Source organism: Somniosus microcephalus, chromosome 2 (assembly GCF_052327205.1).
Source record: "Somniosus microcephalus isolate GS21.2 chromosome 2, FLI_Smic_1.0, whole genome shotgun sequence".
NCBI classification, from domain to species: domain Eukaryota; kingdom Metazoa; phylum Chordata; class Chondrichthyes; order Squaliformes; family Somniosidae; genus Somniosus; species Somniosus microcephalus.
In genome coordinates, this window is record NC_140988.1 from 334,203,057 (window position 1) to 334,225,497 (window position 22,441).

Sequence of the window (22,441 nt, forward strand, 5' to 3'; positions counted from 1 at the left end):
AAAAAAAAAAAAATCATTCTCGGGATATGGACGTTGCTGGCGAGGCCAGCATTTATTGCCCATCCATGTTGCCGTTGAGAAGATGGTGCTGGACTGCCTATTTGAAGCACTGCTGTCTGTGTGGTGAAGATACTCCCACAATGCTGTTGGGTATGGCGTTCCAAGATTTAGACCCAGTGGCGATGAAGGAATGCAATGTATGTCCGAGTCAGAATGATGTGTGCCATTGAGGAGAACTTGGAGGTGATGCTATCCCATCCGCTGGCTGCCCTTGTTTTTTCTAGGTGGTGGAGGTTGTGAGTTTAGGTGGTCCTGCTAAAGAAGCCTTGACGAGTTGCTGCAGTGCATCCTGTGGATAGGATACACTGGAGCCACAGTACACTGGTGGTGGAGGGGGTGGATGTTCGGGGAGTAGATGAGGTGCCAATCAAGCAGATTGTTTTGTTGTATATGGTGTTGAGCTTCTTGAGTGTTGCAGCTGCACCCATCCAAGCAAGTGGGGGTATTTCATCACACTCCTAATTTGTGCCTTGCAGGTGGTGGAGATGCTTTGGAGAGTTGGGAGGTGAGCCACTTGTCTCCTTATTTTACGGGGGAGCTCTTGAGGAATTGGTCTAGTTGTGCAGTGACGACTTGGGCTAAAATGCAGAAATATGTTCTTGAGCTTGTCTGTAAAGTAACTACCTGGAGCATTTGCATGCATTTGCGAAGTATAATTGTCTTGATTTGGTAGCTGAATATAGTAAATTTTTAGCAGTGCTGTGCTCCACACTTGAAGATGTTCAGTCTTTGAATCCCATTGCCAATTCTATACTTGATTTATATTTCTATTTGTCTATAGAATTTGAACAAATTAATGTTAGATTGCTTTCTATAGCTGTGGCCTTCCTTTGATACTGAGCTTGCATAAGCCTCTGCACTCAATGTTTGGAGAAGTTTTAAAGTGTTGAGATGTTTTGGAAGTGCAAGTATTTTTATTATAATGTATTCTTTATAGTGGAGTTTTTTCAAATTAGTTTCAATGCTGCCTCCAATTTAAAAAATGAAAGATGTGGAGGTTATATTTAAAAAAAAAACTTGGATTATGTACAGCAGAGTTTTGGAAGGTCATGAAACAGAATAATTCGAATTTCTGAAAGTAACAGTCATCTGGAGCAGTTTGCCTGTCGAACAATATCAATATATCTTGCTTATATATATGCCAAGGTTAAGCTTTTAAAATTTTTAGATGCCATGGTTATTGTCTAAAGTTAGTCTCAATGCAGCAATTTATTTATCTGGAATATTGACCTAAAACATGCATCTTCATACTTATGGTTGAGTTTATTGTGGGTCTTGGCTATTGTATAGTATTCAGATAATACATTTCAAATAGATTATTCAGGACTAGCTATTGACAAGTTGCATCTCCTTAGTCGTTGCTTAAAATAAGTTGGAAGGCAGGAGAATGTAATGTTACAGTATGTGAGATCTGTTTTGGGAGTTACCTTAACTGACTTGTGATCTTTGGAAGGGTTTGTGTCTGACCATGGAGCATGTGTGTTGGCTTTGAACAGAGGCTGGGTGATTCATATACATTTAAATCTATGATTGTGTCTGTCAGGTCAAGTGGAGTTGTTTATAATGTAGACAGGAATTTGAGTCATAGTACCTGTTGTTATGGTGGTAGCACCAGTAGAGTTCAGCACAAACTCTGACAAATCATATATATTGCACTTGACAGAACTTTGTTAGGAATGATAGTCAAATTTTAAAACGATGGCAATAAGCAGCTTAATTTTTCAAAGGTCTAGTTCTTAATTGTAATTTTTACAGCTCCACATTAGACAGTTGCAAAGTTAATGATGGCAGCTAAATTTACCAGTTACTGCCCTCCGTTCACCCCGATCCTCTCCCCACTTTCCTGTCTTTGTCACTACGTTGTTCCTCCAATTCTGACCTCTTGCGCGTCCCCGATTTTTATCGCTCCACCATTGGCGGCCGTGCCTTCAGCTGCATATGCACTAAGCTCTGGAATTCCCTCCCCTAAACCGCTCTGCTTCTCTACCTTTTTCCTCCTTTAAAACCTCCCTCCTTAACCAAGCTTTTTGGTCACCTGGCCTCATATCTCTTTTATGTGGCTCGGTGTCAAAATTTGTTTGATATCGCTGTGAAGCCCCTTGGGGACATTTTTCCTACGTTAAATGCAAGTTGTTGTATAATCTTCTCCAGGAATAATGTTATACAAATCACTTTGGATATTCTCTTTTGTTGAGAATAATCATTTGTGCAAGAGCTACATATCCTCAGCTGAAACTGATTACAGAACTGGAATGCTACCAGCATTGAGCCCGGATTTAGCTTTTTTGCTTTAATGAAACTATTTTAGCTCTTTGAATGGGGAGCAAGGCATTACAATTTAAAAGTATATATCAATAATATTTGCATCTAGAAACATCTCTGAGCATTTGACAGAGTTACTTTTGAAGTACGTTGACTTGTATAGTGTGTGTGACATTGAGGTGGTGGGTGCAGAAAAGTGAGTTGCTGTTTGGGAGATGAGCAGACTTAGCTGCAAGCATCTTCTTGGTGAGGGGGCGGCGGCAGAGATGCTGGAGAGACTGCAATAGGGACACTGGATCTCCTTGGGGTATGTGTGGCTTCAGGCTTACCTACTGGTGTTATGGTTTGTGGAATATAATGGACCCAGCCTTGGCAGTACTGGATTCTTAATGGTTTCACACAGCGGGCTGAATCTTAACCCTTAAAAACGGGTGTGTCGGGGTCGGGTGAGATGTTAAAAGTTTAAAAATCTCTCATCCGCTCACATCCGGGTTTAACTGAGGCAGGACGAGGGGTGGTGGGCAGCCAACCCACTCCCAGGAGGAGGGTTTCTAATTAACTATTTTAATGAGGCCGGCAGCCTCCAATTTAAACCTTGGCAGGTTTAACCCTGGCCGGCCAGGTTTTCCAGGCCTCAGGGAAACCTGGCAGCTGAAAGGAGGCAAGTAAAGCTTCGGGGAGAAGGCAGTTGCTTCTCCCTGTGGGTCGGGGATCCGACGACCGCCGCCCCCCCCGCCCCCCCCCCCCCCCCCCCCAATATGCTCTCACCAGCAGCAGCAGCCGACTTAACTGTTGAGCTCCCCCACCCATCAAAACTCCACAGCACGCAGGGGAACCCGAACTTCCCGGTTTCCCGACAGAACCCCCACCGCCCCCCCCCCCCCCCCCCCCCCCCCAGCCGACACCGCCTGCCTCGGTCGAGATTTAGTCCAGGGAGTCGAGATGAGGTGTAATGTTCTGCTGAAGTGGGGTTACAGGGTGGAGATAATTGGCCAAGGTGAGCAGAGGTAATTAAGATTTTTAATAATATACTAGTTCTCCCGTAGCTTTGCTCATGATGAGTCCTCTGCTGACCTGATGATTTTTCCTGTCTCTTTATTCATTGAAGAGGTGTTTTCTTTGAGATTTTTTTTGTGTGATGTACAAATATCCCCATATCTTTTTGTCTTCCCTCTATCGCTCTTTCTTTGTGTTTCTGTCTGCTACTTGATCGTTGAATGTCTGCAGACTTGCGCTATGCCCTAGTATCTGTTAGTTGTCTGTCCCTATCGGCTAAACGTTTGTTTCTGTGTCACCCCGTTCCCAAGATTTTTATATCTTGATTGTCGTGTTTTCCTAAACTGTTTGTGTACCCTACAATCTTTCTGCACGTGCTCTTTTGCCCTGTACGTGCTTGCTCGCTCTATAGCTCTGATTTTTCTTTATTTCCCCAATATGTGAAACTTTCAGGCCCCCAATGTCTCTTCTGGCCCAGAGTTGTGTATGTTTGTAGTGGGAATGGGGTTTTGTGAATTGGCAGGAGGTTGTTTATCCGTGCTTTTAAACCTTTCTCTGAGGTGTAGGGGGCAGGGAGATGGTACTGAGGTGATTGAAAAAAGCATCCACGCTTGTGAAGGAGCGATACTGGGGCCAGTGGGCAAGAACAGGCTGTGAATTAGCTGAACAGTGGAGGCATAGCAGAGGCATTGAAAAGTGACAAGATGAGGCATTGATATCTGAAAGGTGGAAAGAAGACAACTTTAAGTTCAGATTAAGTTTTTAAAAAAAAACTTAAATGTTTTCTGGAAAAAAAAATGAACTCGCTTACTTCATCTCGGTAAACTGAAAACGAAGACGACTGTGATGATAAGCTGAAAACTACGTGGGGAGGGGGAGGAGAGAGAATGAAAACTGTGCAGTGCCACCCCGTGACCAGTGCCTTTAGCTGCATGCAATGTCAAAGCAGTTTATAAAAAAAAAAAATCACTCTTCTGTCTTTCTACAAGGCCCTTGGGCCTTAATGACTTTAATAACTTGTAAGCTGGGTGTACCAGCATTTTCAGGGATGGGGGAGGTGACAAATGTGTTGGCATTGGGGGAGGGAACCACCAACCCTCCCACCCCAAGTACACTGCTGGCAGGGTGATCTGTATCCTTTTCTTCCACCAGCCTCCTGGGCTGACTGAGCCTCCTCCACTTGGCTAGTTTTTCATACTGCCCATTTCACTTACCTATCCCCCTTTAGCTCTTCCAGCATTTGAATGTCTTGTATTTGTCTTTCATTTCTTTGATATCTCATTATGCCTCCTTTTGTCTCCTGTGGCTATCCCTTCTGCCCTTTAACCGTTTGCTGTTTTCCCACTGAAGCACTTTACAGGTCATTATATGTCTTTTTCTGTCTCTCTTCTCCCCCCCCCCCCCCATTCTGTTCCATGTTAAATGCATGTTCATCTGTAATATCTGTCGGTTCTGAGGAAGGATTTATATTTGAAACATCAACTGACAATGTTGTCTGGATTACTGCTGGACCTGCTGAGTGTTTCCTGTTTGTTTCAGATTTGAAACATCTGGAGTATTTTGCTTTTTGGCCACTATAGAATAGTAGGTGTTAAAGTAAAAGGCAAAGTGTGACACCTTGTGAAACTGTTGTAACAGTGCCACCTACAGGTCTATCGGGTAATTATGTAGTACAGTAACATAGAAACAGGAGTAGGCCATTCATCCCACTTGAGCCAGTTCTGCCATTCTGTTGGATCATGGCTGATCTGTACCGTAACTCCATTTACTCGCCTTGGACCTAACAAAAGTCTTATCAATCTCCATTTTGAAATTTCCAATTGACCTAGCCGCAACAGCTTTTTGGGGAGAGTTCCAGATTGCCACTGCCCTTTGTGTGAAGAAGTGCTTCCTGACATCACCCCTGAATGGCTTAGCTCTCATTCTAAGGTTATACCCCCTTGTTCTGAACTCTCCCACCAGAGGAAGTAGTATCTTTCTATCTACCCTATCAAATCTTTCAATTATCTTAAACACCTGAATTTGATCACCCCTTAATCTTCTACACTCAAGGGAATACAAGCCTAGTCTATACAAACTGTCTTCATAATATAAACTTTTTAGCCTGGTATCATTCTGGTGAATTTGCACTGCACCCCCTCAAAGGCCAATATATCCCTCCTGCGGTGCGGTGCCCAGAACTGAACACCGTACTCCAGATGTGGTCTAACCAGAGCTTGAGACAACTTCCACCCCATTGTATTCCAGCTCCCTTGAGACAGAAACATAGAAACATAGAAGATAGGAGCAGGAGTAGGCCATTCAGCCCCTCGAGCCTGCTCGCCATTTAATGAGATCATGGCTGATCATCCAAATTCAGTACCCTGTCCCTGCTTTCTCCCCATATCCCTTGATCCCTTTAGCCTTAAGAAATATATCTAACTTCTTCTTGAATATATTTAATGAATTGGCCTCAACTGCCTTGTGTGGTAGAGAATTCCACAGGTTCACCACTCTCTGGGTGAAGAAATTCCTCCTCATCTCAGTCCTAAATGGCTTACCCCTTATCCTTAGACTGTGACTCCTGGTTCTGGACCCCCTGCCATCGGGAACATCCTTCCTGCATCTAGTCTGTCAAGTCCTGTTAGAATTTTATAAGTTTCAATGAGATCCCCTCTCATTCTTCTAAACTCCAGCGAATATAAGCCTAATCGACCCAATCTCTCCTCATACGTCATTCCTGCCATCCCATGTACCAGTCTGGTGAATCTTTGCTGCACTCTCTCCAAGGCAAGAACATCCTTCCTCAGATAAGACGACCAAAACTGCACACAATACTCAAGGTGTGGTCTCACCAAGGCCCTGTACAACTGCAGCAAGACATCCTTGCTCCTGTACTCAAATCCTCTCGCTATGAAGGCCAACATACCATTTGCCTTCTTCACCGCCTGCTGCACCTGCATGCTTACCTTCAGCGACTGGTGCACAAGGACACCCAGGTCTCGTTGCACTTCCCCTTTTCCCAATCTATTGCCATTCAGATAATCTGTCGTCCTGTTTCTGCCACCGAAGTGGATAACCATGCATTTATCCACATTGGGCAGATGCATGGCAAATGCAGTATAATCACCCAACCTGTCCAAATCATACAGGAGTTTCTCTGCATCCTCCTCGCAGCACACACGCCCACCAAGCTTTGTGTCGTCTGCAAACTTGGAGTTATTACATCTAGTTCCCTCGTCTAGATCATTAATATATATTGTGAATAGCTGGGGTCCTAGCACCGACCCCTGCGGTACCCCACTAGTCACTGCCTGCCACTCGGAAAAAGACCTGTTTATTCCAACTCTTTGCTTCCTGTCTGCCAATCAGTTCTCTATCCAAGACAGTACCTTACCCCCAATCCCATCTCTTATGCGGGACCTTATAGAAAACCTTCTGAAAGTCCAAATACACCACATCCACTAGTTCTCCCTTATCTATTCTACCAGTTACATCCTCAAAAAATTCCAGTAGATTAGTCGAGCATGATTTACCTTTTGTAAACCCATGTTGACTTTGTCTGATCCTGTCACTGTTTTCCAAGTGCTATGCTATTACATCTTTTATAATGGACTCTAGCATTTTCCCCACTACCGATGTCAGGCTTACTGGTCTATATTTCCCTGTTTTCTCTCTACCGCCTTTTTTAAATAGTGGGATTACATTAGCTATCCTCCAATCCATGGGAACTGTTCCCGAGTCTATAGAATTTTGGAAGATGACTAGCAATGCATCTACTATTTCTAGGGCCACTTCCTTAAGTACCCTAGGATGTAGATTATCAGGCCCTGGGGATTTATCTGCCTTCAATCCCGTCAATTTCCCTAACAATACTGATTACATTCAATTCCTCCCTCTCATTAGACCCTATGTTCCCTGACATCTCTGGGAGGTTATTTGTGTCCTCCTTTGTGAAGACAGAACCAAAGTATGTATTTAATTGGTCTGCCATTTCTTTGTTCCCCATTATAAATTCCCCTGATTCTGATTGCAAGGGACCTACGCTTGACTTCACCAATCTTTTTCTCTTCACATATCTATAGAAGCTTTTACGGTCAGTTTTTATGTTCCCTGCAAGCTTACTCTCATAATCTATTTTCCCCCTCTTAATTAATCCCTTTGTCCTCCTTTGCTGAATCCTAAACTGCTCCCGATCCTCAGGTTTGCTGCTTTTTCTGGCCAAATTATATGTCCTCTCCTTGGATCTTGTGCTATCCTAATTTCCCTTGTTAGGGTTGAGTCACCTTTTTTGTTTTATTTTTATGCCAAACAGGGATGAACAAATTCTGTAGTTCATCCATGCAATCTTTAAATGTTTGCCATTGCCTATCAACCCTTTAAGTAACATTCCCCAATCCATCCTAGCCAACTCGTGCCTCATACCATCGTAGTTTCCTTTATTTAAATTCAGGACCCTAGTCTCTGAGTCAACTACTTCACTCTCCATCTTAATGAAGAATTCGATCATCTAATGAAGAATTCGATCATCTAATGATCGCTCCTCCCCAAGGGGCCTCGCACAACAAGTAAAGTAATTAATCCTTTTTCATTACATAATACCCAGCCTAAGATGGCCTGATCTCTAGTTGGTTCCTCGACATGTTGGTCCAGGAAACCATCCCGTATACACTCTAGGAATTCCTCCTCCACAGTATTGTTACTAAATTGGTTAGCCCAATCTATATGTAGATTAAAGAGATAAAGGCTAACATTGCATTAGCCTTTTTTTGCAGCTTATTTATGGGATAAATGTGGACACTTAAGTGCCTGTTATGTTCTTCTGCATTAAAGGTGCTTTATAAATGCAAGTTGTTGTTTATAGTGGGATTTCCCATGAAAGCAGGATTCCATAAGAGATTTCAATGGCACATATGTCTGGTTGAGGATTATTCAGTTTAATTGATGACTACTTCCTGGGCTTTCTTGAGCCTTCTCCACATATGCTTACCAGACATGACTGTTTAAATTGATTAACGTTCAGGGTAGTGTCTGTAGACATATTCTGGCAACAGACGTGTCCCTCTAGGGCCCCATCCCTCCTCGGTCCTAAAATTGGTATGGCTCTTAGATTGTGTGAAGGATGCAGTAACTAAACTGACCTATCTTGTAGGGTCTTTATGAAGGATGATACCATTTGAAGAATGACAAACCATAATCACTCCTATCCATACTCTTGGGCTTTGTTGGGGTTGTTTGGTTTATAAGTGTATAGGGATGTAAAGAAAGAAGAAACTTGAATTTATATAGCCAAGCTTTTCACAACCTGAGGCTGTCTCAAACTTCTCCCCAGCCACTGAAGTACATTTGAAATGTAGTCACTGCTGTAATGTAATGCAGCAGCCAATTTATGCACAGCGGTGAGATAAATGACCAGATAATCTGTTTTAATGGTAGTGGTAGATGGGCAAATGTTTGTCTAAACATCGAGACCTCCTCTGCTCTTCTTCAAATAGTGTCATGGGATCTTTAACATCCACCAAGTGGGTAGACAGGGTCTCAGTTTATCATCTCATCTGCAAAGCCTCACGGTGTTGTTTTCCTTCAGTACTGCACTGAAGTGTTAGCCTAGATGTCTTGAAGTGGGGCTTGAACTTAAAACCTTCTGAACTGGAGATGAGTGCTACCACTGAGCCAAGGCTGACACTTAAATCAGTTTTGAATTAGTGTAGGACAAAAAGAATGCCATTTCTCCAGAATTAATAAAGATTGAACTAGAAGGTGGCCATGTCAGTTTCAAATGAAATACAATTTCCACCTTCCTGTTGTATTACGGGGGCATGTATGGTTTTAAGCAGACTCTAAATGCCAGCTTATAAATGTTGTGACAGATCTGCAGCTGGCACCCTATCTTGCCTCCATTACAGCCTTGAGCGATTTTGCTCCTTCCCTATTCAGGCCTACCTACTTCACCGCCTTGGGATTGTGCTCTTGCTTCAGCTCTCGCCTGGGCCTGCACCTCCAGTTTCTCTCGGTTGCAGCGGTTTAGGATGGACAAATACCTGGTTAAAACTGCAGCTCAAGATTCAAGGTGATGGCAACAAGGAGACCCGGGGTACAGATGCTTTCCAGAACTCATTCCAACCTAGCCAGCCTCCCTGATTTCTTTCTCATTTATGCATAATGCAGCAGCTCCAAGATGGTTTCTCAAGTCTTGTCCTGTTGCCCATCTTCACGACAATACATAATACCTGCCTTCTTGCTACAGCTTAAAAAATACAATTGTATTATACATTAACTTAACATAGAGTGGGACACACAGAAGAGGTGGATAATGGGAGAAAGGGTGAGAAAAAGTCAGATAATCAGAGAACAGATAACTATTAAAGAAATGTTGTACAGAGAAAAAAATAATTAGCAGGAGAGAAACATACATATATACAGGAAGTAACACCATTTTCTTTTGATTGTGATAGCGCCACAGGAGATCAGTACATATTCTATGAATTTAGTTTGACTCGCTGCTTTTTGTTTGAGTATATTAAACCAGACTGGAGGAAAATTTGCAGTGGTGTCCTCCAGGGGTTGGTGTTGGGACCACTGCTCTTTTTGATGTATATTAATGACCTGGACTTGGGTATACAGGACATAATTTCAAAGTTTGCAGATGACACAAAACTTGGAAATGTAGTAAACAGTGAGGAGGATAGTGACAGACTGGTGAAATGGGTAGATACATGGCAGATGAAATTTAATGCAAAGAAGTGTGAAGTGATTCATTTTGGAAGGAAGAATGAAGAGTAATGTTCCCATTAAGCCACGCAGTGGTCTGGAGGTCCCGTGCAGACTGCTTGAAATAACCATGCATACGCGAGAAATTGAATGGGCTGCGTAGCCTGGTTTAAAAAAAAAAAAAAAAAAAAATTAGCGGGAACTTTGAGAGGCAATATAAACTAAATGGTACAATTTTAAAAGGGGTGCAGGAATAGAGACCTAGGAGTTTACGTACACGAGTCTTTGAAAGTGGCAGGACAAGTTGAGAAGGGTGTTAAAAAGGCATACGAGACCTGTGGCTTTATAAATAGAAGCATGTAGTCCAAAAGCAAAGTAATGCTAAACCTTTATAAATCACTGGTTAGTCCCCAGCTGGAGTATTGTGGCCAATTCTGGGCACCGCACTTTAAGAAGGATGTCAAGGCCTTGGAGAGGCTGCAGAGGAGGTTTACTCGAATGGTACCAGGGATGAAAGACTTCAGTTACATGGAGAAACTAGAGAATTGGGATTGTTCTCCCGAGAGCAGAGAAGGTTAAAGGGAGATTTGATAGCGGTGTTCAACGTCATGAATGGTTTTGATAGAGTGGCAGAAGGGTCAGTAACCAGAAGGCACAAATTTAAGGTAATTGGCAAAGAACTGGAGGCGAATTGAGGAAACAATTTTACGCTGCAAGTTATGATGATCTGGAATGCACTGCCTGAAAGGGTGGGGGAAGCAGATTCGTTATGATAAATTTGATAAATACTTGAAAGGGAAAAATTTGCAGGGCTATGGGGAAAGAGCACGGAAATGGGATTAATTGGAGAGCTCTTTCAAAGAGCCAGCACAGCCATGATGGGCCGAATGGTATCTTTCTGCGCTGTATCATTCTATGATGGGTGACCCTAATCTTGATGTTGGCACATATGTAAACATGGTATCTACAAAAAGCTTTGTTTTTTGGTTTATTTAACAATTGGTGATTTTAGTTGTATAATGCTTGTAATTCTGGGGTTGAGGATGTTTCTACCTGGTACAGTAGATGACTTGATCTTTGGCTTGGCATGGTGATTTGATCTTTTTTCTTTGATACCTTTTTAGTTTGTGAAATCTTCTGTAATTTGTCCAGTTTTAATGGAATCAATACAACAATGGAAAATCAGATTTTCTAGTGTGCTAAACTTAAACTTCAGAAGATTTTAATTATTTGTTTTCTTAAAGGTTCCAGTAAGTATTCTACATTTTTATAAAGGAATTCAAAGACTCGTGTACGTAAACCCCTTGGTCTCTCTATTCTTGCACCCCCTTTAAAATTATTCAGGTTAATGGGTCAAATATAATTCAGGAATAGCAACTTATGTATTATGTCCAATCCTTGAATTGCATTTGTAATGTACGAATCTTGATAAGATTTTAATTTCATATTTTGTGACCTGTTACAAATTCTGTAACCAATCCTAAATTAAAAGACTTTTCAGATTGTGAATGACCTTGTGGGGATCTTGCTGAATGAGATATTTACCTTGCTGCACTTGGAAACTATTGCAATGTAAGAGTGTGTATTCTATAATGTGGTTTGCTCCATATAGACCAAACTCTTTGTACTGGTCAATGTTGTATGTTCTGCTAAATGGTTTTTAACCTTATTCATGCCATTCTTTGTACCGGAATAGTGGAGTCAGCAGCTAGAAGTGGTCTTACGCAGTCTCTTTAGATTGATTAATAATTTAGAGCCCACATGTAGATAGATTTAAGATCTTTCAATTTAATCTTTACACATAACTGTTCAGTTTATAAAAAAAAAAAAAAAAAAGTTTCCATACATAGCTTGTGCAAGATGCATATTTAGCTGCTGTGTTCATTACCAATATCTTGAATTGCATAAGCTCGCTTTCCCTGGGCCTAAAAGGATGAGCCTCAATGAACTATGTGCTGTTATTTGTTATGCTTTTTTCCCCAAACTTTTATTGACCTTTTTCTAATAAATATTTTGAGAAGTATTGTGACAACTATCTTTCTAAGCATATGCATTGTTGTCACGAGGCTTATTTAGACATATTGCTACCAATCTACTATAGAAAAAAATATTTGTGCCAGTGCACTTACTGATGCTCATTTCCAAATGTTGCCATCACTTCCATCACCTGTCAGCACCAGTACTTCACCCCAGTGTTCCATAACTCAAAATACTGTCCAGCCACATTCAAAGATTAGAAGGACTAAATCAATAAGTGGTCATAGTACAGATGTTTCATTGACGCCATAATACTTCATTGACATTCTAGTGCCAACACTGGTGTATTATTTTCAATAAGAAATGCACATTGTGCTTGAATAGAGATCAGAAGCTACATAATCCTTGATTTAAATTTAAATCAGTGAGAATCCTAAAACTATGGACACTGGTGTTTTAAAATAAATTGTACAGATGAGTATATTTGTGTGTTTTGAAGATCTTCTCCTGGCAGCTTGGTGGCAAGAGTGCAAGGACTTAATTAGGAGAACCAAGTTCTATTCCAAGTCTTGATGGAAATTTGCACTTGGCTTCGGCGGTCATTGTACCTTTGTTGCTCAAATGTGCCTCACAGGTTGACCAGGAAAAATTTTGGCAGCCTGCAGAGAGGCCTCTAGACTGCATTGTGTCAGCTGAGCAGGAAATTTGCGGGACTGGGAGAAAATAGGGGTGTGTTGCTTTTGTCCCCCTCCATTACAAGCATATTGTAGGGGTCCCCCAGTGTAGCTCTCTGTGTGGCACTGAGCTATGCAGAATAGGAAGGCCCTAAGTTTAACTCTGGATCTGTGAGTTATCTCGACGAGGGTGCTGCAATTAGTCCCAGCCCCTCTGGGTTAATAAGAGGAAAAATCAGCCGGTGTCTTGACTCCAGATCATTATCCAGTGACCCCTGTTGGAAGTGCGTACATATGTTGGACAAGGACGGCGTTAAGCTTGAAGTCAAACGCTTCTATTATTACGTAGTCCAGTGACACTAATGTCTATCCTTACACTTGAAGAATGGCTAACCGAGCAATTTACCAGAAGGCAGCTGCTCTTTGCGAAACTATATCCCTGCATTAGTTGTTGCCTTCAGGGAGAGTGGATGAAAGAGATAAAAAGCAAGGGGAAGAAAATTATTGTAATTAATATTTTACTGGGCTCTAATTCTGAAATTGTAGAGGTTTAAAATCTAAGTAAGTCTTTTTAATAAGTTTTAATGTCCAATAAAAGATACAAAGATCTTGCGTTGAATTAGTTATGATCTGGAGTGCACTTCCTGCAAGGGTGATGGATGCAGATTTAATAGTAACTTTCAATGGGGAATTGGATATATATTTGAAAAGGCAATGTTTGCATGGCTATGGGGTAATGAGTGGGGGGAGTAGGACTAATTCGATAGCTCTTTCAAAGAGCCGACACGGAAGCGATGGGCTGAATGGCCTCTTTCAGTGCTATAAAATTCTATGATTCTAGTCTTGTGGGAAATATATAGCTGTTGCTGTTCATTCTTCCCACCATACTTCCAGTTGCCATTTACACCATTTTTAATTGCATTAAGAAATTACATCTTTCATTCACGGTATAATTTCTCTACATCATTAAAGGACCATATGTGCAGGTGATGAAACCATTATCCAGCTATCTTATATTTCCTTTTCTTTAGTGCTTTTTGCTGGCCTGTTCAAACTGGACTGTGCATGTGTAACTTTTCAAGCTATTGCCTCCAATTGTCAATAATTTTCTTCTGGTTTTCATTTGAAGATTTTACATTAAAGTATTGGCAATATTTTATAAGCTGTCCTTAGTTCAGATGCTCCACACGTCAACAATAGACTACTAAAACTGTATCTACAAAAAGGTTAATAAAGTAGTATAGTGCTGTAGGGAAATACTTTCAAAACAACATGCCCTTTTGTCTTCCTTGCATGAAGTTTTTAGATTTGTTTTTAAAGTTCTTTTACACCAGTAGTTTATTGGGCTCAACACCTGAAAAATTGGGTTCTTTTGAGTGCATCACAGAACTAAAGAACTTCTCCAAATAGCTAACGTCCTCTTGTAAATTTGTAGAATATTTGAAATGGAAATAATTTAGTTATTGGCTTTTCCCATGTGGGGAAAGCAGTTTTGTAAGTTTCAGGAATTGGGGACTTTTTTTTTTAAAAGCCTAGAAAAAAAATGGTGGCCAGGATGAGTTTTATTGGGGGTTTTGGCAAGGCACTATGCTGGGAGTGTTGGTCGAAAGGAATATACTTTGTTGCTGGGCTGGGAGAGGAAGAAACTTTTTGTGAACAGGAAGAAAGGAGAGATTGACCCTGTTTGAGGGACTGGGAGACAGAAACCCTGTTGGGAAAGCGTAGTTGATCCCATTGGGAGGTAGAAAGGCCCTGCTGCAAGAGGGGGAGGGACACGTATTTTTATTTTACTGTTTTTACCCCCCCCTTCTGTATTGTAATGCCATTTAGCGAGTGGATAGTGGCACTAGTTGCACAGCTGGGAACAGGACTGGGGAAGTGTGTTAGAATTGGATAGGTGGAGCTCTTTTTCATTGTCATATTGGAGAGCATGGAGTAAACTGTAGCAATCCATATTGCAATATGAGGACTAAACTTGGGAGTAGAAAAGGCATACAATCGGAAGGAAGTTGACACATTGAGAGTGGATATGGTTGGGTGGTAAATGGCCAGATGAAAAAATGGATTTGAAGAAGGATCAACGCAAGAGAAGGCTGAATTCTGATAACCATTGAGTTAATGGATAAAGTCACATGCTCAACCATCAAGTAACAACAACTTGTATTTATATAGCGCCTTTAACGTAAAACACCCCAAGGCGCTTCACAGGAGTGTTAACAAGCAAAATTTGCCACTGAGCCACAAAAGGAGATATTAAAGCAGATGGAGGTAGGTTTTAAGGAGCATCTTAAAGGAGGAAAGAGAGGCGGTGAGATTTAGGGAGGGAATTCCAGAGCTTGGGGCCTTGGCAGCTGAAGGCACGGACACCAGCGATTAAAATTGGAGATGCTCAAGAGGCTAGAATTGGAGGAGCGCAGATACCTCGGAGGGTTGTAGGGCTGGAGGAGATTACAGAGCTAGAGATGGGGAGAGGTACAATTGGAGTCATTTGAGGGACGGTTGTGAACACATGGTAGCTTGGATGTGAACCTGCTAAATATTTCATCCAAAGCAATGGTGAATGATTCATCAAAATGTTCAGAAGCAGAGTTCCAGAGATAAATGAATGGTGAAGTAAGTTGGGAATCTGGAACTTGTATAACTTCAAAAAGAACTGATATAAGGGCGACGGGTTGTAGTTTTAAGAGTCCGTTTTCTAGGAATAAAGTGAACAGGAGCATTTCCAAAGTGAAGAATATGTAGAGATTGAAGAGATGACATGGGACTGGGCTAAATTTGGAGGCATATATTTCTAGGATAATGGTAGGAATACCATCAGGACCAGAGCTGCTCTTGCAGTTCAGAGATCCGATTAACCTGGCTGGAATAAAACTTGATATTAGTCTTAAGTAGTCTAGCAGAATGGAACAATTGAGCGATATTTTCAGCCAAAATATCAAGATGAGAGTTGGAGAAGGAACGCCGAAAAAATCTGCTTTCTCCAAGAGCTAGCAACTACCATCTGGATGGAATAAAAGTGGAAAGGAGGCAACTGACTGTTTTGGCAAGGGACCATGAAGAGCATTAGCTGGAGGGGAAGGAAGACCACTGTTGACATTCCTTTGTGTATACACTATTCATAAATAGCCTTTTGCTAGTGACTGCGGTAGCCTGCGGTCATAAACTGTTTGTCTTGGAACCATATATACACCTGTATTTGCATTATGCATTTTTTTTTTTTAAGATTAGCTCATTTGATGCCTATTGCTCCAGATGATCTAGCAAAGGCAGTTGGCAAATCTGTCACCTACTCTAGGACACAGTATTGATGGTGTCTAATTAGGATTCATAAAAGTGCTCAAAGAAATAGTGCCAGATGGAAATGGAAAAAGCTACTTCGTATACGTGTGGAGAACTTGAACTAAAGGATAAGCTGCAGTGCACTTTTACAGTCAGTCGATTTTATTTTAATGCATATTGCGATTGCAGTAGAGATTCACAACTTCCCATATACTGTACGGTTTTGTTTTAAAAGGTGCATTGTCATTTGAACAAAATTTAATGGCCATTTTCAATAAATATCATTATCTTTAATTCCTTCTTTACTTTGATTATGTTCAATATTTTGTAGTTTTGGGGTGAAGGGTAAAATATGAAATGTGAAGTGCCTACTTGTTTATCACACAGAACATTATTTTGAATTATGCTTTGTGAAAAATGTCTTGTTCCTGGCATGCATTGTGGTAAACCAACCACTAATGCAATAAGCTTCCATGGTAAGTTGAATAAATGCATATTCTCCATTTTTTTCCTAATAACTTATTGTTTGAGTGGAACCTTGACATTTCTTATTTTAAAGAGACTTATTTTATGTTTGTCAACATGTATGATCCTCCATCAGCTTTTCACTACACCATGCCCCATGTTTACCCATTTTTTTTTCTAATTTTATGCACAGCACATGCTCTGAAATTTGGGGACTGAGTACACCTGGTACAGTAGATCAGTGGGATACAACAGGCCTTTACAGCTTTCCTGAGCAAACCAGGTGAATATACAGTCACTAAAAGCTCTGTTCTTCCACACAGTGGGATGTTGGGAATAATTGGTGGGTATTGGGCATTTGAGAATTGTCAATGTTTGAATTCACTTTTGGTGTCTTTTCAGTTGTCTTTCTTTACGGATTTAGTAATAAAATAAAATTGCAAATAAAAGCTGAGTGGTGGAAATACGCAGGTACACCAACATCTGAAAAGAGGGTCTACACCCAAAATGTTAACCTATCTTTTTTCTTTGCAGATGCAGATGTGCCTAATGTGTACTTCCAGTATTTTCTGTTTTTAATGTGTTTTTGTGACAAATCTTGTATAATTTATAAGCCAAATAATAAGACATGTATTTGTTTTTAAAAGAACTAATTCCACTAGCTGTTGCTACATAACTTTCTGCTAACTTCAGATTAACTTTTTAAACAAAATATTGTTTGCTAGGTTCTTCTATTTTACCTAGTGTTGGAATCAGTAATGGGAATGTAACTTGAAAAAATGCTAATCTAGAGTGTAGCTATAATAATCCCTGTTTTAAAAACTATTGCATGTTTTTATCTTTTGTGAACGATGGGTAAGTTTGACAATCGGTGAGGACTTCTGTGGTAATGAGATTTTTAATCTGTACCTTAATTCTTGTGCACTTGAGATTTTGATTCGCAGTAATCATGGTGCAAGTTACAACTTTCTCATCTGTACAATTTTTAGGATTGACTTCAAGAAGGCTTTGATTAACAGTTGGTCCTTTTTGCTCAAATGTTGCAGTCTACTGAAAATTCTGTGGAAGTTTAAAAATGGCTTCAGCTTGTACAGCTGATAATATCTCAAACTTAAAAAGAAAGAAAAGAAAGACATATTTATATAGCGCCTTTCACGACCACCGGACATCTCAAAGAGCTTTACAGCCAATGAAGTACTTTTGGAGTGTAGTCACTGTTGTAATGTGGGGAAACGCAGCAGCCAATTTGCGCACAGCAAGCTCCCACAAACAGCAATGTGATAGTGACCAGACAAACTGTTTTTGTTATGTTGATTGAGGGATTAATATTGGCCAGGACACCAAGGATAACTTCCCTACTCCTCTTCGAAATAGTGCCATGGGATCTTTTCCGTCCACCTGAGAAAGCAGACGGGGCCTCAGTTTAATGTCTCACCCGAAAGACTGCACCTCTGACAGTGCAGCACACCCTCAGCACTGCACTGGAGTGTCTGCCTAGATTTATGTGCTGAAGTCCCTGGAGTGGGACTTGAACCCACAACCTTCTGACTCCGGCGAGTGTGCTAGTAACTGAGCCACAGCAGCATGTAGTTGGCCCACAGGTCTCATTTGTACCATTGCCTCTGAGCAAATGGGTAAATTACTGTACATAGTTTTGGTCCTAATGTACATCACTAATCTATCTGAAAACCATAGCAATCTATGAAGAAATATCTTCAGTGTGAGGAACGAAAATATGCCTTTGTAGACAAAGGTTCTCTCTGGCTCATTGGACTGGTATTGTGATGCTGGGAAATCTGGACATTGATGCAGTGAAGGCTTATTGCATTGTTAGGCCAATCACCCATGCTGAATTAACATTCATGAAACCAGAGTAACCTTCATTTCTACACACATGCCCACACCCTGGCTAGGAAAGTCATTTTTGGAGGCCTTAAAATTTTTCTGTGGCTTTCTCTGGCTTATCTCAAATACTAAAGAGCAGAGGCAAGGATTTTTTTTGTATTGTCCAAAGCACTATTCTGTCCTGGAGTTGGAGAGATGTGTTCTAAAGAATTCATTCTTGGATTAGCTATCTAGTTATTGATGGGGGGACAGAAAGGCTTTTGAGAACCATAATTAGTTCAATCATCTGTATTGACTGACTTTCTGCACTACCATTCTGAAGGCTTGTAATGGATACTTTCATTGGTGTTTTGGATTATATATGTTTCTGGTGGAACGCTATGATATTGCTCAAAGGCTATTTGTATCCTTTGCCCTCCTGTGCAGTTTTCAGTTGATTGTTTTTACAATTACAAACCTATTGTAACTTCAGGTTTGTAAACCTTCATCCTTAAACAGTTCCCAATTTATAAATTGATGACTTTCTAGTTGTTGGCTAATGCTTTTGAAGGCATATCTACCATCTCTAATTGAGGTTTGGTTGGAGATTAGATGCTTGGGCTTATTTAAACAATGAAAATGTTTAGTACCTGTATATGCATGGACATGCTGATTATTTAGTCATGCATGTGGCAAGTGCTCGTGGAATGCTTCAGTGGCCAATTATGCCTATTGTTCAGACTGTCTGGCAAGTACTTGCTTAATTATATGCAGATGCTTGCAAACTCTCCTTTCATTCAACCATACTATTGGAAAGCAGTATACTACTAATACTGTACTTAAAATTCAACTAGCATTATTTGTGCTGATCATCTGTATAACTATTATACACTCTTGCGTTTCTTTAGTTAGAGTTTGGGAAACATTTGAGTTCTGAATAAAATATCCTCCTTAAGGGAAGAGTCAAGCTGCGTCTCCTTGGCATTGAAATTACTTAAAGATCATGCCTTCTAATGGAAAATTGGAACTGGGTATGTCCTCAGTAATTCAATGCTATGGCTTCAAGGACACCCTCAAAGCCTCCTTGAAAAAGTGTAACATCCCCACCAACACCTGGGAATCCCTGGCCCAAGACCGCACAAAGTGGAGGAGAAGCATCCGGGAAGGCGCCGCACACCTCGAGTCTCTTCGCCGGGAGCAAGCGGAAGCCAAGCGCAGGCAGCGCAAGGAGCGCACGTCAACCCAAGCACCCCACCCACCCGCCCCTTGAACCACCATCTGCCCCACCTATGACAGAGACTGTAGGTCCCGCATTGGACTCATCAGTCACCTGCAAACTCATTTTTAATGTGGAAGCAAGTCATCCTTGGTTCTGAGGGACTGCCTAAGAAGAAGGGCTATGGCAGGGATGGAAACTTGTTTGGACAAAGTCAAGCATGGATTTGCAAGAAAGATGGGCATAGATTTGGGAAGGGGGTGACAATATGTTCAAGAACTTTGGCGAGGCAAGGAAGTTTGAAGATGGGGTGATAGTTTGCAAGGACAAGAGGGGTCGAGGGGTTTTTGATGAGGGGAGTGTGTGCAGGGACAGAGGGACCTGATAGTTAATGTGCATAGGTCCCTGAAGGTGGCAGGACATACTGAGAGAGTGGTTAGCAAAGCATATGGGATCTTGGGCTTCATAAATAGAGGTATTGAGTATAAAAGTAGAGAAGTTACGCTGAACTTTATAAAGCACTGGTTAGGCCACAACTGGAGTATTACGTCCAGTTCTGGTCACCACACTTTAGGAAGAATGTGAAGTGCCCTTGAGCGGGTGCAGAGGAGATTTACCAGAATGGTTCTGGGGATGGGGGATCTTAGCTACAAGGACAGATTGGAGAAGCTGGATTTGTTTTCATTAGAGCAAAGGAGGTTGAGGGGTGATTTGATAGCGGTGTACAAGATTAGGACGGGTTTGGATAGGCTTGACAGGGAAAGGCTGTTCCCACTAGTTGATGGTACAAGGACTAGGGGACACAGATTTAAGGTTTTGGGTAAGCGATACAGGGAGAAAAACTTTTTTACGCAGTGAGTGGTGATGACCTGGAATTCGCTGCCGATGGAAGCAGAGACACTCAATATTTTCAAGGGGAAGGGAAACTGGATAGACACTTGAAGAAAATAAACTTGCAGGGCTGCGGGGGAATGGGACTGACTGGATTGCTCTAAGAGAGCCGGCATGGACTCGATGGGCTGAATGGCGGCCTCCTGTGCCGTTATGACACTGACTCTATGACAGCAAAAATAAAAGTGCATGGAATTGGGGCAACCTATTGATGCATAGAGAAATGGGCAGACACATCATCCGCATTACCCGCGTTAACCCCCTCCATTACTTCATCAAAGAACTTGAACAAGTTAGTCAGACATGATTTGCCTTTAACAAATCTGTGCTGACTTTCATTTATTAGCCCATACTTTATAAATGGCAATTATGTTTGTCCTGGATTATTGCTTCTAAAAGTTTCCCCACCACCTGTAGTTGCTGGGTTTACCCCCCTCCTTTTTTAAACGGGTGTAGTATTTGCAGTCCTCCAGTCTCTGGCACCAACCCCAGATTGTGGCCAGAGCCGTCGCAAGTTCCACCCTTGCTTCCCTCAGTAACTCGGGATGCATCCCACCCGGACCGGGGGACTTTACTACTTTGAGGACTGCCAACCTTTTAAGGACCTCCTTTATCTATTTTTATCCTATTCAAAATCGCTACTGCCTCCTCCTTTACTGCTACATTGGCAGCATCCTCTTCTAGTGAAGATAGAGGCAAAGTACTCATTTAGTACCTCAGCCATGCCTTCTGCCTCCACAAGATTATTTTGTTTTGGTCCCTATTTGGCCCCACCCTTCCTTTGACTACCCTTTTTACTATTTGTATTTGTAGAAGACTTTTGGGTTCCCTTTTATGTTAGCTGCTAATATATTCTCATACTCTGTCTTTGCCCCTCTTATTCCCTTTTTTATATCTCCTCTGTACTTTCTATATTCAGTTTGGTTCTCTACTGTATTATGAACCGTACAATTGTCATAAGCCTCCTTTTCTCGGTCTCCGTTTAACCCCTCTACCTAGTCATGCAGGGAGCTCTAGCTTTGGATGCCCTTCCTTTCCACCTTGTAGGAATGTGTCTACTCTGTACCAATGTTCCCCCTAATCTCTCTTTGGGTGCGTGGCCCATTCACAATTTTGCGCATGCACGAAATTTAACATTAGAAAAGCCAGTCCCGGGCTACGTGGGACCGGCAGAGAACAGTGTGGCTGCACAGCTTCGAGGAAACGTTGCTCTGTACTGGAACCATCTCCTCTTTGAAAGCCTCCCATTGTTCAAACAGTTTTATTACTCTGTTGTCTACCAATTTTTGATTCCAATCTGCCTAGGCCAGATCCCTTTTCAACTCACTGAAGTTAGCCCTCCCCCAGTTACGTATTTTTACTTTTGATTGTACAGGAAACTCTTTGGTATCCGGCACCGACGGGACCGGTGTGGTGCCGGTTTATCAAAAAGTCCGGATTACAGAGAGGTATAGTTAAAAGGTACGAGAGCTCCGTACACAGCAACAAATCCAGGCTTCCCTGTTGCTTAGCAACATGTGCAGGAACTCCGGCCACAGACCAAGCGCCCCTGTTGCTTAGCAACAAGTGTAGGAGCCCCAGTTACACAGCTACAGATCCAGGAACTGCCACTAATATGAAGTAAAACTTACCTGAACCTACTCCTGAATTTTGCCAGTTAACAGAGATTTCCGGTTATTTAGCTGCCGGTAAATCGAGAGTTTCCTGTACTTTGTCTTTTTCCATAATTATTCTAAACCTCTGATGACCTGATCACTGTTCCCCAAATGCTCTCCCACTGAAACATGCTCAACTTGTCCCATAATCTCGGGATTATTACCTGAGCCACGTGCAAATTGACATAGGGACCAACAGATTAGGAAAGTCAACACGTGGCTAAAGGAGTGGTGTGGGAAGGAAGGGTTCCATTTCATGGGACACCGGCACCAGTACTGGGACAGGAAGTAGCTGTACATTGGGATGGGCTACACCTGAACTGGGCTGGGACTAAGGTCCTAATGGAAAGGATAACTAGGGCTGTAAATAAGACTTCAAACTCATGACATGGGGGAAGGAACTGCTAAAAATTACAGAAACCTAACGATAACGATCAGGAAAAGAGAGTAAA

General features: G+C 41.7%; 1 protein-coding gene across 2 annotated transcripts in view; it reads left to right on the forward strand.

Annotated features, from left to right (window-relative positions):
* Positions 1-22,441, forward strand: part of smad2 (SMAD family member 2) — a 133,081-nt gene that overhangs the window by 37,082 nt on the left and 73,558 nt on the right. Inside the window, exon 2 of one of the 2 annotated variants that reach the window (XM_085975165.1) lies at positions 16,597-16,686. The exons of the other annotated variant lie outside the window; for it this stretch is intronic. Coding sequence (XP_085831291.1) covers positions 16,597-16,686 — 90 coding nt within the window. The remainder of the gene's footprint in view (positions 1-16,596; positions 16,687-22,441) is intronic. 2 annotated transcript variants of the gene reach the window in all.